Here is a 14,884-nt window from a genome sequence, read left to right as displayed (position 1 = left end):
AGGATAAATAATTTAAAGTTACATTTTCTAATGGACTGTACCAGCTTCTGGCAGCAAGCTTAGAGTATATAAAATGAAGATGGCCAAAGGTAATTGTCAGCAGCTGGACATTAACATTGTCAGAGGAGTATTTTTCATCCATCCATGCTCTTTGACTTCGTTTATATCTAATTTTTTTCAGCAGTTCTTGAGCTTTTAGAACTTTTTTAATAGCAGGGAAAGCTATACATCCTTTGATTTGTACTGTTACACATACTTTGGGTCACTGGAAAGTAAGTCAGTGTAGTGCTTCAGCAGACAGTAAATGAGATTTCATCGAGATACTTCATTTTGTCATATATCTAATCTACTTTTGTAGGAGTTGTTTTTTCCAGTGGAGAGACTGACTTTGTGGCCATAGTGTTTCGTTGCCTGGATGTGATGGATTGCAAGCTGTGGTGTGGGAACAGAGGCAGTGCTTTAGTGAGCGGTTGGAAGAAGCTTGTGTTGCGTATTTTATACAATGCACTTTTCTAGACAGCACACCTTGATATAGCAAAGTGCCTCCGTGTCCTGGGAGGTCGGGGTTTCTTACAGATTGAGGAAATTGAGTGTTGTCCCAGTCTCTTCATGTGTTTTACTGTAATTTCATACGCATTCCATTAGGTAAGAATGAACCCTGTTCAGCGGGCATTCTCGGCCTGGGCTGATGTTTGGAGGAAAGTTAGACGAATTTTGATCAGAGAGAAATTCAGATGCATGATCAGAAAAAATATACTGAATGCTCTTAGTCTTGCAACTAACCCCCTTTGTGGGGTCCACAAATATCGATCTGAGAGGCTGACTTTGGATACTCATTTTTTGAAGACTTTGGTCATGGTCTTTATGGTTCACTTTGTTTGTTCTCTTGGTGATCAGCACCAAGCAGTCTATGAATAGTATCTCTTTGGAGGAGCAGTATCTTATTTTTTTCATTTTTGGTTTGGACTTTGTGTGCTTCCAGGTGCACTGTGTTGTTTCATTACCTCAAAAAAAGCAAACAACCTTTAGAAAACACAAGCCTCGTCAGTTAAAACACTTCAAAAAATTTTTGAACTCTTTAAACTTTCATTTTGTTTATCATTATCATTTTTCCATTCTTTTTAAACAGACCAGCTTTGCAGCCAAGATGTAAAGGGTATGTGTTTGTTACCACTGTTCCGCCAGGAGAGCATATGCAGCCTAGGTCTCAGCAGGGTGGTGTGGGATCAAGATTACAAAGAACTTGGTGTTGTGGTGTTGCAGGAGAAGCCCAGTGTTCATTTGTGTGTTGTGCTGCAGGAATCTGGACGTGAAACACCATCTTCCACTCGAGCATCTAGTGTGAACGGGACAGACGATGAGAAAGCATCACATGGTGGTCCTGCTGAGGCACATCTCAAGTCTGAGAATGATAAATTAAAAATTGCTCTAGCCCAAAGGTGAAGTTTCTTTAATACCTAAATTGCATTGGCATAACGTGCTGTAATTATCTGATGGCTAATGATATTAACAGAAATTATTCAAATGTAATTGCGTTAATTTAAAATGATGCAGCAGAATGGATGAATGAGCAGATTTTAGCAAGTACCTCCCGTTATCCAATTGAGAGATATTTACCATTTAGTTTTTTCCTGATCTAGTTCGTGATGAATTAAGATCTCTTTTATTCTGCTGATGCCAACTCTTACAACCACCTTCATCTGTGAAGTTTTAGAGCTACAGAAATAACATTAAAGCCATGGGGGAGCAATTGCCACTGATACCATGTGAAGCCAATCTCTTCTTCCTCTTCGAGTTTGCTCCATTTACTTTGATGAAAATAGATATGGATATTTAAAATTATAAAAGGGAATGAATTCAACCTTAAAAAGTTGAAGTGAGAAATATAATTTCACCAGGCTGCTTAGAAGTCTAAGGGGACTAAAGCTGTGGACAATGCCCCTTGAAGTCACGTTTTTTGCTATTTGCTTTGATAAATTATTTGAAAATGCCAAGAAGAGTAATTTGCAGCCATAGTGAAAATACAGGCATTTGAATATGCAAAGTTAAAACATTAAAATGCCATAATTCTCTACTGGGATATTGCCTTGTCTGCCTCTTGCATGTGAATATATCTGTGAATGGAAAGACAATATAACAGGATCAAGCTACTCTTAAAAAGCCATTTAAAAAATAAGGCAGCAACACCATAAGCAGCGTTACCCAGTGAGCAATTCTAAGGTTGCATATATTATATTTGAAGTACATCATCTCTCTTTATTGACATTTCAGTAGCATAACCTGTTTCAAATCATAAAGTTTGCTCGTTCCTCCTGCTGCAGACACCTCCACAGGCAAGTAGCAGCTAGTATGTAGGGAGTTTCAAAGCCTTCCTTCCATTCACTCTCTAATCTCATGCTCTACGCTGCAGCTTGAAGCTTTGGGGAATGAGTAGTTTAATTCTTCACCGTTATGTAACACTTTTATATTTAAGGCTGAGCATTAAAGAAATATCAAATATAGGTGGTGTCAACCCCCTGACATCTTCTGTTCTGAATTATTGTACCACCTGCAAATGTGTAGAGTCTCTTTGTTGCACGGGTACCATGCCCGCAGGCCTGCACTGCAGCGGGTGCTCAGCAAGGCACAGCCGCGCCGCTCTGGAGGTGAGCACAGACCGTGCACAGCACGCGAGTAAAACCTCTGTTTGCAAACGCTGGAAATCCCAGATGTCAGCTTAATCCTACAGCCAGCTTTGACAGCAGGACTTCTGTTCCAGAAGCACAGGTCACCGTTGCTGGAGTTGATAGATCCCTTTGTTTTGGCAGAGACAGTCAAATTAAGGCTTATGTTCTCCTTAGGCGGGCAATGGCTAGGGGCAAGTGCATACATATGAGTACGCTTGATCTTATAACAACAGATCACTGGTAAACAGGCACAATAGGTGGATGAGTTTGCAGTCAGGTAAAGAGTAATGGTACACAGGATTATAAGGTGAAGTCACCTAATGGCACCCTGGTTTTCTCAGTTCATCCAATGTGAAGAAGTGGGAGACAGAGCTGCAGACGCTGCGGGAGAGCAACGCCAGGCTGACCACGGCGCTGCAGGAGTCCGCGGCCAGCATCGAGCACTGGAAGAAGCAGTTCTCAGCCTGCAAGGAGGAGAATGACCAGCTCAGGAGCAAGGTAGCAGAGCATACCCACAGGAGAGCGTCTCTTCCAGTTAGCTGCTCCTGCCATTGCTCTTTCTCTTGGGTTTCTGCTGCTTTATCTTTGTGTGTGTTAGGAGACGGATTTTATCTTTGAAAGGGGAGTGGACGGGGGTTGTTAAGGCAGCTGCTTCCCTCTGCACACAGTGGGCAGGGAGGTTCAAAGGGCTGGGGAGCAGCGGGAGGACTGGTGCTGCCGCATCACGTGAAGTTCCCTACCCCTTGATTTGGGAGATTTGGTGTCAGCAGGGGTTGCTGGCCGGGGTGATAAAACAGAAAGGTTTTAAAGGTGGGATTACTATTGCATACCTCTTTCAAAGCTCACTTAACTACTGCCAGGTGATGAATGAGGAGAAGGCAAGGTTATGGCCTGGTTACCCACAGGGAACCAAGCTGGGAACCACTCAGTATTAGAAGCAAATCCTGGTGGCAGGCAGGGGAATGAGGACGTGAATTATGTCCTCAGCACTGCAGGCTGTGAGCTGGGTCCTCCAGCTCTAATGCCAGGCACATCTCATCCAGAAACCTGCCAAAAGGCATCGTCAAAAGCCTTCTCCCTTCCGTTACTGAGCACAATGTTTCTCAGTAGCGTAAGACAGAGGGTGAGCAGTGGCTACAGCAGAGAACAATTGAGAAGTTTAAATTTTTAAAGCCTCAGTTTGAGTATTCATTGGTACTGTCCCTCAACTAACAGTGCTATCTGTAACAGCCCCACACACCGTTGGCACCAGCCTGAGCACAGGGAAGCTTGGTTTCCGTGGGCACCGCTTGCAGGGATAATTTCACTCTATTCATCTTAAATGTCTTTGAAAAATCTGGACCCTTTCCCTGCTCACTTAGATGGATCACTGGGACATTTGGTGTAGAGATCAGATTGTATCAGTCTGGTGAGGACTTTTTGTTGTTTAGTGTTTACTTTCAAAGAGGGAAGGAATTTCATACCTTTTTGTATGTCAGTAGGCTGCAAATAGTGTTTCAGTGTTGGAGGTGGCCTGGGTTGCCTGTCCGCACTGAAGTTCCATGTGGAGCAACCTTTTCCCCAAGTGGATACTCTCTATTTGCATGTATTTTGGGTGTGCACAGTGATAATTCAGAGATCAAACCAGAGCTATATTAACTGATGGTACATTAACACATTGATATTAGTTGTTACATGATTTGGGTTCCTATGTCCAGTCTCTTGGATAGGGGATGAGAGACTGGAACAGTATCTTATATGAAAACAGCATAATTTACAGTGTAGTTTTTTACTTTTCTATACTGTTGCAGAGAAAAGTTGTTCTCATTAACTGATGAAACATGCCGCATCTCAGTAGCTGTAGCCTAGCTCTGAGGAGATTATCAAAACACTGCCTTACTACAGCTGCAAAGTCATCGTACCAGTGACTAGCCATGACTGCAGCAACGCTGTCTGTATAATGTGCTGTCTTATTCTGTGCAGAGAGGTTTTCTGAGCTTTTCCCCCAAGTAGGTTCCTTGCTCGGCGCTCACACTGCACCACTGCAGTGCCCTGGGAAGATCCTTCTCCTTTATTAATTGGGTCAGAATTTTTTGCATATTGCTCTACCTTCAAATGAGGGAAGTTGTAATCCCAAAGCAACACAAAGCTGAGAATTAAAGTACATACTTTAATGAGCTGGCCCATCGGCCTGTGGGAAGCACGTCTCCTGGGAGCTAAGTCTGGAGCTGGCAGGAGGAGGTATGGAGAGAGCAAAGCACGTCCCTGGGCGAGAGAACAAAGCGGCGCTCGTTGCTCTGAACTGGTTCTTCCCCCAAAGTTTTAATGTTATGTCCCTTGTACTCCAGCTAGAATAATAAGCAAACCCTGAGGAGGCAAAGCTGGGAGCACTGGAGAGATTTCTTCTCCTTGCTGCATTAGGAAACCCCAGCCCTTACGGTCTTGTGTTGGTTTCATAGAAATGAAGTGCGGATTTTATCCCCAGCCCCGCTTATTTTAGCAGCTCGGTGTTTTGCGCATTCTTGAGTAGTTATATGAGATACTGTTTGAGAGAGAATAAACACAGTCCCAGGGCTTCCTAGTGGATGTGTAAATTGGCTCTTTTTAAGGAAAGAAGTGATAATTTTGTTGCAGTGAATCAAATGCTATGATCGAGGAAACAGATCCGTGACAAATTAAAATTGTCCGTGCTTCCCTCTGCTCAGTGGAGCAATGCCCATTTACATCAGCCGTGGTCTACCCCAAATTTCCAGAAATTTGAAAAATTTCACCTAATGTCTGACATTTCTTAAAGATTGAAGAACTGGAGGAACAGTGCAATGAAATAAATAAAGAGAAGGAAAGAAATGCACAGCTGAGTAGACGTCTCCAGGAACTGGAAACAGAACTTCAGGACAAAGAGCTGGTGAGTGCCCTGAACACAGCAAAGGCATGCTTTAGAGTTTGAGTGGCTGCGTCTGCTTCTCACTTGGGATGTAGATTTATGGACTGACTCACCTACGACCAGAAGCAGCCCAACGTCTCAGGGTGTCACCCATTTCTAGATTTTCCATGTACAACTTTAGCAATAGTTTGATAGAGTTCCTCAGTCTCAGTTTCATGATGTGTTATGCACTGTGACAGCACACTTTAATTTGGCAGTGGTTAACAAACATGATACTTTTATGTGTACAACACTTTACTCCTAATAGAAGAGCTGGAGAACTAAGAGAGCCAAAGAGCTTGGTGAACCAAGTTATCCAAAGCCAGACAGATGTATGCTGAGAACAGATTCGGTTGCCAGTCCCCATGTCCTGAATTCCCATAGACATCAGGAGCATCACTAAAAAGACATCATTTTCAAAATAACCTGGCATTTGTGTAACAAGTCCTGTTTCTTTATCTGAATGGCTCATAGACCTCAGCTTTGCCATTTTACGGTCTCCCTCTGACCTCAGGACTAATACCAAGAGTGAGAAATTCAGATTCATTTAGAGTACCCCAGTTTGTCATTTTTGACATACAGGGTGTTCATTTTTCTATGGAGAATGATGTTGATGGCTTGATGCCCCTGAGCAGTGGGGAAAATAATGGGATCTTTGGGTTTTTCCTTCATTACAATGACCAAATGCACTGTGCTGGCTGAAGAGAAAAAGCTGTCAGCAGGTGCAGTAAAGTTTGCCATGTGCCATTACAGCATCTCTGCTGGTGCTCTTAAAAGCAGTGCTGTTAAGGGGTTTTAAGATGGCACAAGGAAATAGTTTAGGGAGATGGATTTTGATGCACTGTTATAAATATAGTATGTTTTTCAGCCCCATATTTCAAAGGAAAATGTCATGCTTTCTTCCCAACCTTTCTGTGGTAATAGCATTTGTAATAACCCTTATCATCTGCTAGTGTTTTCCTCAAGATTCACATTTTTATGGTACCAAATGAACTACAAAATTGATTGACTTGTGAATATTACATGCCTATCTTCCATTTACACTGACAATATACTAACTTGTTTTCAAACTGCATACTTACATTAGCAGGTTCTTGATTAAGTCTAAGCCACCCATAAGTAACCTTTTCAGTGTCTGCAATTCAAACCAGCATGAAGCCTGCTCATGAACGTTGCCATGTAAGAGGAGCTGCTGATATCCTCTTCATGTAGGAAATGAGGAGAGAGAAATGTAAAGACATGGGAGTCAGGACAGAGCTATCTAGTGAAATTTATATTTATATTTATATTTATATTTATATTTATATTTATATTTATATTTATATTTATATTTATATTTATATTTATATTTATTTATACCGTGTGCCATATAGCATATACATAATGTGTGTGTATATATATGCACATGCTGTATTATACCATATATAGTAAGTATATGGTATAGTAGTGTGTGTGTGTATATATATAGTAAGTATATCTAGTATAATATATTTATATTTTGAGATCTGAGCCCCCAGGCATTATTTATGTATATACAGATATATATGCCTGGGAATCAGGGGGACTTGAGGAAAAAATGTTATTGTCTGGTTCTGTGGAAGAGCTTGACTTATGGATTCTGTTACACTCGCATTGTGCTGTAAGTTCACCTGTTAAGGAAGAAATCGTATTTTGTAGCCAAGAAATCTGCCTTTCAGATAGCACTGGTTTTGCTGTCCTGTGTCAGTACAGCTCAGAGAACACTTGTCCCTGCCTGCTCTTGAGACTGTCACCTACTTGGGCAGTTTCTGGAGGAGGCACTTGCACTCCCTTCAAGTCACAGTTTCTCTTGGACCTGCAAATGTGCTTTTCAGATGCTCTGACAACCCTTCTGTAAAATGTACAGGCCTTCTTCAAGTCTTTCCCTACTACCCACATCGGTGGTGGTCGTTTGTGGTGTTAATGTATTCAGCTCTCTTAATTTCCATCAGAGACATGGTCTCCTATCAAGTCACATTGCTCTTTTCATGAACTCCTTTCAGCTAGTCATCTCAATTTGGATACTGATGCCAGAACCAAATACAGATTTCAGGGAGGGGTGGTTCTCAGAGCTGTACAGTGGAGGAGAGCCCCTTACAGCTGTGCTCTCTAATGATGCCTCTGTATATGCAGCTCATAATGCCATTGGCCTTTTTTTGCTGGCATATATCATTGAAAATTCACGTCTAATTTGCTCTTTGCTACCATCTATAAATTGCTTGTAGCATTACAGCCCTTCAGATTTCTCTCTCATTGAATGTATCTTTTGCATAGGTATGTGTTTTAGTTTAAGATTTCATCAATATAATTAATGGCATTCATGCTGGAGATCGGATTACATTGTCTGTGTTAGAAGCACAAAGTCACAAATACAGTGCAAAAATGTGTTTTAGGAGAAAATCAGCATGTGTTTTGGAATGCAGACATGCTATTTTGGTTATTTTACATCCAAATACTGTACAGAATACAATAAAATATGCAAAGTCATTTCATATTCTCAAATTTCCATTATGTTTTAAATTGAAGCTTGCATTAATTTTTTTTTCTTTTATGTTTTCAAAGGAACTGGAAGAGCTCCGAAAGCAGGGTGAAGTTATACCACAGCTAATGTCAGAATGTGAATCTGTGTCTCAACAATTACAGGTATAGTTTAGCAATGAAATTAATTTTAAAACAGTCGATACATCTACTTTCTTTCTCATAACTATATGCTTTTCTCTGTTCAAACTTCAGCGTTTGAAGGCGAAAGAGCTCCGGTTTGTAAAAACAAAAAATGCTAATTACATGCAAAATACACCGTGCCCCTCCCAACACGGGAGTAATTTAATAGCTCCATTTCTTTGCCTTGCCGTTTGCGGAAGTTAGCTTGCCTGGGATCGTGTTGCACCTATCTCCTGCAGATTCCAGGCTATCCTGTATCCTCTATTTCTGCTGCTCTGCTCTTGTGGAGCTGCACCGCAGCCAGGTGTGTTGAGCAGCACTCCGAGACCTGAGGCTAATTGCCACAGTGGCCCTAGGGAGGGCTTTTCGGAAGGAAGCAGATGAGCGTAGCTGCACACCACCAGGGAAAAACGTTCACCTGAGAATGCATTTACATGCTGCATCATTCCTTGCCAGCAAAGCATGGTTCGCTGTGGCTTGGTTTTGCACATGTGGCTGCTCTGCTGGGAGGTGCTCACTCAGAGCGGAGCTGGATGGGCTGCAGCATCACTCGTTAAAGTCGGGGCTTGTGTAAATGCAATGAATTAATACATGAAAGGAGAAAAAATATAAGCAGTCTCATCAATGAAATCAAATCCAATAAATCAAATAAGCCATCAATCTGATAATCTGAATGATCTAAAATCATTTAGAAGGCTGCTGAGGAATGCAGATGCTGAAAATGGTTAAAATATGAATTTTGTTTGATTCAGTATGGTAAAATATGTTGTCTATGGGTTTTAGTGAGAATAAGCCTGTGCTTACACACATGAAATGGAGAACGACAGGCAGAAGAGCTAATGGGAGAAAACAGTAGAACAAGCTGGAGCAAGGGCAGTGTTAGGTGGCTGCCCTGTTCCTTGCCTGGGTGCTCACACAAAGTGGAACTTTAACAAAATACCAGTAAATCCAAAAGTGCTGAATAAAGCAATATTATTCCTCAGGCAGTATTTTCTAAGCTTGTTTTTCAAGGTTAAACCACCATAGATAATTCTGTTTGTAATTGGCGGCACAGTGTCTAATTCTGCAACTGTAGCAATGACAGAAATATATGCACAGTGCATGATTTAAATCCAGCTGAATTTTAAGATATCAACCAAATGACAAAATCTGATGCAAAGCATCTTTTCCAGTTAATCTGTGTCCTTTCCTGCCTGGGCTTTCTTTCCTTTTAATCTGACTAGCACATGTCGCTTGCTCACAGAGGTGCTTGTCTTAATCAGTTTGCCAAAGTCAAAGCAAACTTTTACAGCTCGGCTGCCATTTGTTGCTTTACCCTATTAAGTGCAGTTCATCCTTGTCTATGATTCATCTTACTGTCTCTTTTGTCTTTAAGGCTGCTGAGAAAAAGAACAAAGATCTTGAAGAGAAAGTCAGAACGCTAAGGACAGAAGTTGAAGAGAGCAAACATAGGCAGACCAACCTTAAAACTGAATTAAAGAATTTTTTAGATGTACTAGACGGGAAGATAGATGAATTACATGATTTCCGACAAGGACTGTCTAAACTTGGGGTTGACAACTAGATGGCAATAGATTTTTTTTGTAATCTAGGGTCTGGATGTTTGATGTTTTGTTGATCCCAAACGTGTGTTTTACAAAATATAACTAGAATGTTCCACTTGTTTGCATTGGTTTTGTACATACAGGCTGAAAATTTGCTGTGGGTTTTGGGGGGTTTTTGTTTGTTTTGTTTGTTTATTTTCCAAACCAATCGTGCTGCTCACTGAATTCTGTTGAGATTAGAAACTTTCTATATTGCTGCTCTGGCTTCGTGGGGTTGGGAACAGGTAGAGGGTTCTGTCTCAGGAATCTGGAACTAGATCTACCTTAAAATGAATATGCAGTTAGTTGTTGCAGGGAAATTTATATCTTTCTTAAGGGCTGTTGCAACCATAGAAACAGAAAACAAGTCTTTTTCTTGTCCGGACTATCAGCACTCCTAGCAACATCCACTTTTATTCCTTGGTGGAGCAGAGAGATTAGCTGGAGCTCCTGCAGTTTGTAAATCAGCCTGGTAAAATGTGCCTGTGATGAGCTGCAGTCAAGTGAATCACTTCACACAGATACCAGTATCTTTAGGGACCACATCAATCAGGCCTGATTCACAGAACAAAATCCAGTGGATTTCAGATAACCTCCAATACAGGTTGCATGTGCTTGCCTGGACCCATACAGTGCAAAGTCGACGGTGCAGAAATGAATTTCAGCTCTTCAAGTCATGCATCTTACCCAGTAGGTGAGGACAGCTTCTCTTGCCTAGCAAGACCATCTCTCTTTGGCCTTCAATTTTGAACCCATGTAGTTCCGTCATTATGTGCATCTCTGAAAAATGCCCACCTAAGTCTTGGGACCACATATTTATTTTAAAAAGCAATATGTTGCTGGTTTGTACACAGGGCACATGTACCTCTGTGCAACTTGATTGCTGTTGATTAACTTCCACAGTAGTGAAGGAGACGTTGATCTGAAGAGCAGTATAAGGTTATTAGAAAGGGTGTTGCCCAGAAACCAGTTTCTGCCCAGGACACTGGCAGGGTCATGACCACACGAAATCAAAATCCTTTCGTATGATTTCTGCATTCTCACCTCATGTATCTTTGACAGTAGGGTGGGAATTAGTCACCAAGTTAGACTGTCCAAAAAGAACTCCAACGCGAAAGGCAGAAGTGCTGTTGTATTCTCAAACTGATTATTGAGCAGCTCTAAATATGTTTTGAGAAATGCAAGGTCGTACGCTGGGCTCCAGCGAGAAGGAAGTTCACTGCATCACAGACAGGGCTGTAAAAGGGCCAGAGAGGAGAATTCAGCCCGGTTTGCTCTTGCTGCTATGACTGCCTTCACTTTCTTTCTGTTCTTTCTTTGTTGCCTGCTGTGAGAGTCTGTTTACACAGGATCTGAGTTAATTCAAGAAAGAACTTTTGTTTATGTGACATTATGATTTGCTTAATTCAGGCAAAAGCTTGGTTAAGCTGGTGTATTCCAGCAGTGACCAATACAAAATGGCCATGATTTTTTTTTTTATTTAGGGGCTTTTTTCTTTTCTTGACACATCTCAATTATAAAAGTGACCTTTAAAAGAAGGGTGGGTTATAGATGAAACACGCATTGAATACTTTTTGCACATGGATGTATAATCCACATGCTGGAGATAGGTTCTGTCTGCAGTTGTCCCTTGAATTTTCATTTAATCTGTTACTGTCGCGTTACCTTCATTGGTATTTGGACATTGGACTTTGTGTATTTTTGCTTTAACTCCTTTTAAACAACGGATGTGAAGCTGGGACCTTTCATAACCATTATGACCATTTAAGTCTCTTTAAAAAAATTGCTGTAGGCTGTTGATATTTAAAAATAAAAAAAAAAAAAAACAGGTACATAGCACGTAGGCGTGTGAAAATTAGACTTTGCCACCGTGGAAGATTCAACAGTTGCATAATGTGGGGTTAGATCAGAATTCTCAAGACTGAAAATGACGTCAGAAACTGTGTGTGGTTGTACACAAGTAATCTCCATTTTTAGTCTTTTTATTTGATAGCAAGTCAGACAGACACCATCATTTAAGAGGCAGCTCGTCCTGCTTCTCCTCTCCTCCCATGCTGCTTTCGAGTTCCTGAGCTGCAGCCGGTCCCTGCATCAGCTGGGAAGCAGGGGATAACACAAGTAAGAGCTGCAAGCCATACAGGTAGTCAGGGCCCTCCTCATCACAGTGTTTTATTGCTTTCACATCGAGAACCCTGCTCCATCTTCTGTTTCCTTTTTCCTACTGAGCAGTCTTAGGGCTTCCTTCTTGGTTTTAATTTGAAAAATGATTTTTAATGTGATTCTGGGTAGAGGGATGCAAAAGACTGCAAACAAATTAATTTATTGGGGTTAACCCATATTTTTTTTTTCCCTGCTTTAGTCAGGTCTGTCTCAGATCCAGTTCATTGGGAATGTATTAAGCCACTCCTAAATGGCAGGAAAAGTGTTTCTATGGGATTGCATCGATTTAACAGATGGAGTTTAATACTGGAGCATTAAACCAGTGCACAGCTCTGACACGGGTAGTTGTTTCTGTGTGCTTTGTGCCCACCAGAGGAAAGATGGGGTGTCCTTAGAGGAATCCCTGCTCTGGCTCTTCTAGTCTTGCCCCAAATGTATGTTTTCCTTACTTGCTATTGCTCTGATGTTGAGTCATTAGGGATGCCTGTGCATGGCTATATGCTGTGGGAAACTCCATCCTTCAAGCATCCAAGGTCTTGCTATAATTGCCTTCTTTCTCTCTTTTTCCTTCACAACAGTAATAAGTTGAGAGCTTCTATGTATAATCAGTTAAAAACCTCCCCTAAACTCCGTCTCTTTTAACCCTTTCCCCCTCTTTCATTTTATTTTTCCTCTTCAAAAGCCAAAAGCATGCTAGGAAGAGGCAGCGCATGCTCTCAGGAGTATTTGGACGCCAGCCGCAGCTCCCCTCTCCAGCCTGGCCCCGTCCCTGCCCCAGGACTGGAGCCCCGTGTGCCCGCTGCGTGGGGACTGTCGGTGTCACACGCTGCGTATTGCTTGATGCTCTGTGGTGGCCCAGCAATAACCCCTGCCTGCCAAAATGTGAGCCCCACGCTGCTCCTCAGGGACTCGTCCTGGCATTGAAATGCTTCCTCCCTCCTGGCAGGAGCACCGGGGCGGTGAGCCTTCCCCCGCCAAAATACCCACACCGTCCTACGGATGCATTTGTTCCTCCTTTTGTGCACGTTGGGGATTCAGCCCCTGCCAGGAGCTGTGCTCAGCTGGCAGCCGCCTGCTTAGGGACAGCCCCAAACGCTGCCAGGGCCAGGCAATCCTCATCTCTGTTCAAGAGAGGGTCTGCAGAGCTTGGGTTTATTTGTTATTAAAACACAGTGCTGTGCAAACCCTGCTTTCCGCATGCCATCAGTGATGAAGTAGGTCATTGCTCCGTTTCCATCAAGCCTGAGCAGAGGTGTCTTTATACGAGGTTGTATCTCGCCCTGGGCAGTCGTGGGTTCCCTTTCTGGGCACAGGTTTCTCCCTCTAAGTGGCTGATGGCAGGATCTATCCTACCTCAGTTACATGGTCTTTCATTAATAAAGGTCTTCTGCTTGGCACTTCCCATGCCGATACCTGCTGGCCGCACCGCCGCGGATCCTGCCACGCTGCCCATCCGGCCTGTCTGGCCCTGGTGGCATCGGAAGGCTGGTGGCTCTGGGAGCAAAAATCTCTGCTGGCCTCTTGTGACACCAGGTTAGCGAGTGTCTTACTGCTTTCTGGGCTTCCCAGTGAGGTGCTCCTTTGAGCTGGTGTTAGAGCTGCTGAATAACGGTGGGGTTTTTTTCTGATGGCCCAAATGAGAAACAGACAGCTCCACTTCGTATTAGCACAAAAACCTAAAAATATTCAGTGACATAAAAATATATCGAGATAATTGTTTTCAAGGGGAAAGAGTGTTTCATTAGATATGTTCTTTCACATTTTGGAAAATGACCTTAGCCTCATCTGTGGAATAAATTATTTCAAAATGAAAAACTGAAACTTCGTTTCACACCCCAAAATAAAACAGGTTAACCTTTTGCTTTTTTCCTATTTGGCTGAATCTTTATTTGCTGATTTTGACTCAACTTCACAAGTAGTTTTGTTTGGCCTGAAAGTGCATTTTCAGCTAAATTAGTACTTTCTGGTGTTTTTCTTTCTGTGTCTATTTGGTGTCTCCTTTACTAAGTGAGCTCACTGGAAGAAAGCTGTCTTTTCTGTAAGAAACTCAGTGCAGCCTCTCACTTTCTATATCCTAGTGTTCAAAAGATGCTCTTTTTAAAAATAGTTTTACTCTGGGTGCATCTATGCCCAGAAAACAAATGTTATTTAGACAATGCCTTTTTTCTAGATAATTTTATTTTTATGTGAGCGATTTAGGGTGAACATTTTTTAAAGCTGCTCAATGAATTAAGGAGAGCAGGAAGGGTTTCTGCTGTTTCTCCTGCCACTGCCATTGCTTTCAAAGAGCACCAGCAAAAGCATTTGTGGTGTTAAGGTGGGTGCTCACCCTGCGCTCGTCCTGTGTTTGCTCGGTGGCTCACCGGGCACGGGGAGCCCCTGTCTCCCTCTCAGCAGGGCACACATTGTCCATAAGCTTCTGCACTCTTCTGTTTCACTGTTTTTTTCCCAAGCGTTCATTTTCTCCCTTATTAATTTCTTGCCACCTTTGGCTGCTTCATAAATGATTGAAGGAAAATTCCCTGTTGCTGCCACTGCCTCAGAGTGGTGGGAGTTTCTCAGCTACAAGACCGTGCTCTTCATTAGGCTCTTCTGAATAGTTATCTCTGCAAAACCCTTCAAAGCATCAGTGGCTTGTAAGGAATATAGCACCGTCTTCCTGAGCCTATGGATTAGCAAAGATAAAACCGCTATCAGGGTGAAACGCCTCACTCAACTTAGTGCGACTGATGCTGAATCCCAAGGGAAGGGGTGGAAGGGGGACTCGGACCGCAGCAGCTCATTTTGACGATCGTTTCAGCAGAAGCTTCAGTGAAAGACGTGCTCTGCCCACAAGCTGTGGATGTGCCGAAGGTATAGGATGGCTGCACCGAACCATCAGCTCATCCGCCTTT

General features: G+C 42.4%; 1 protein-coding gene across 1 annotated transcript in view; it reads left to right on the top strand.

The window, feature by feature from the left end:
* The window catches only part of HOMER2 (homer scaffold protein 2), a 58,935-nt gene extending 49,043 nt beyond the window's left edge, over positions 1 to 9,892 (top strand). Inside the window, exons 5-9 of the mRNA XM_082321046.1 lie at positions 1,300 to 1,439; positions 3,008 to 3,164; positions 5,440 to 5,550; positions 8,149 to 8,229; positions 9,623 to 9,892. Coding sequence (XP_082177172.1) covers positions 1,300 to 1,439; positions 3,008 to 3,164; positions 5,440 to 5,550; positions 8,149 to 8,229; positions 9,623 to 9,811 — 678 coding nt within the window. The 3' untranslated portion in view covers positions 9,812 to 9,892. The remainder of the gene's footprint in view (positions 1 to 1,299; positions 1,440 to 3,007; positions 3,165 to 5,439; positions 5,551 to 8,148; positions 8,230 to 9,622) is intronic.
* Positions 9,893 to 14,884: the final 4,992 nt, after the last annotated feature.

This window comes from Platalea leucorodia (genome assembly GCF_965183815.1).
Source record: "Platalea leucorodia genome assembly, chromosome: 9".
Lineage (NCBI taxonomy): Eukaryota > Metazoa > Chordata > Aves > Pelecaniformes > Threskiornithidae > Platalea > Platalea leucorodia.
The sequence above is the reverse complement of the archived record's forward strand: the minus strand, read 5'-3'. Positions and strand labels throughout refer to the sequence as shown.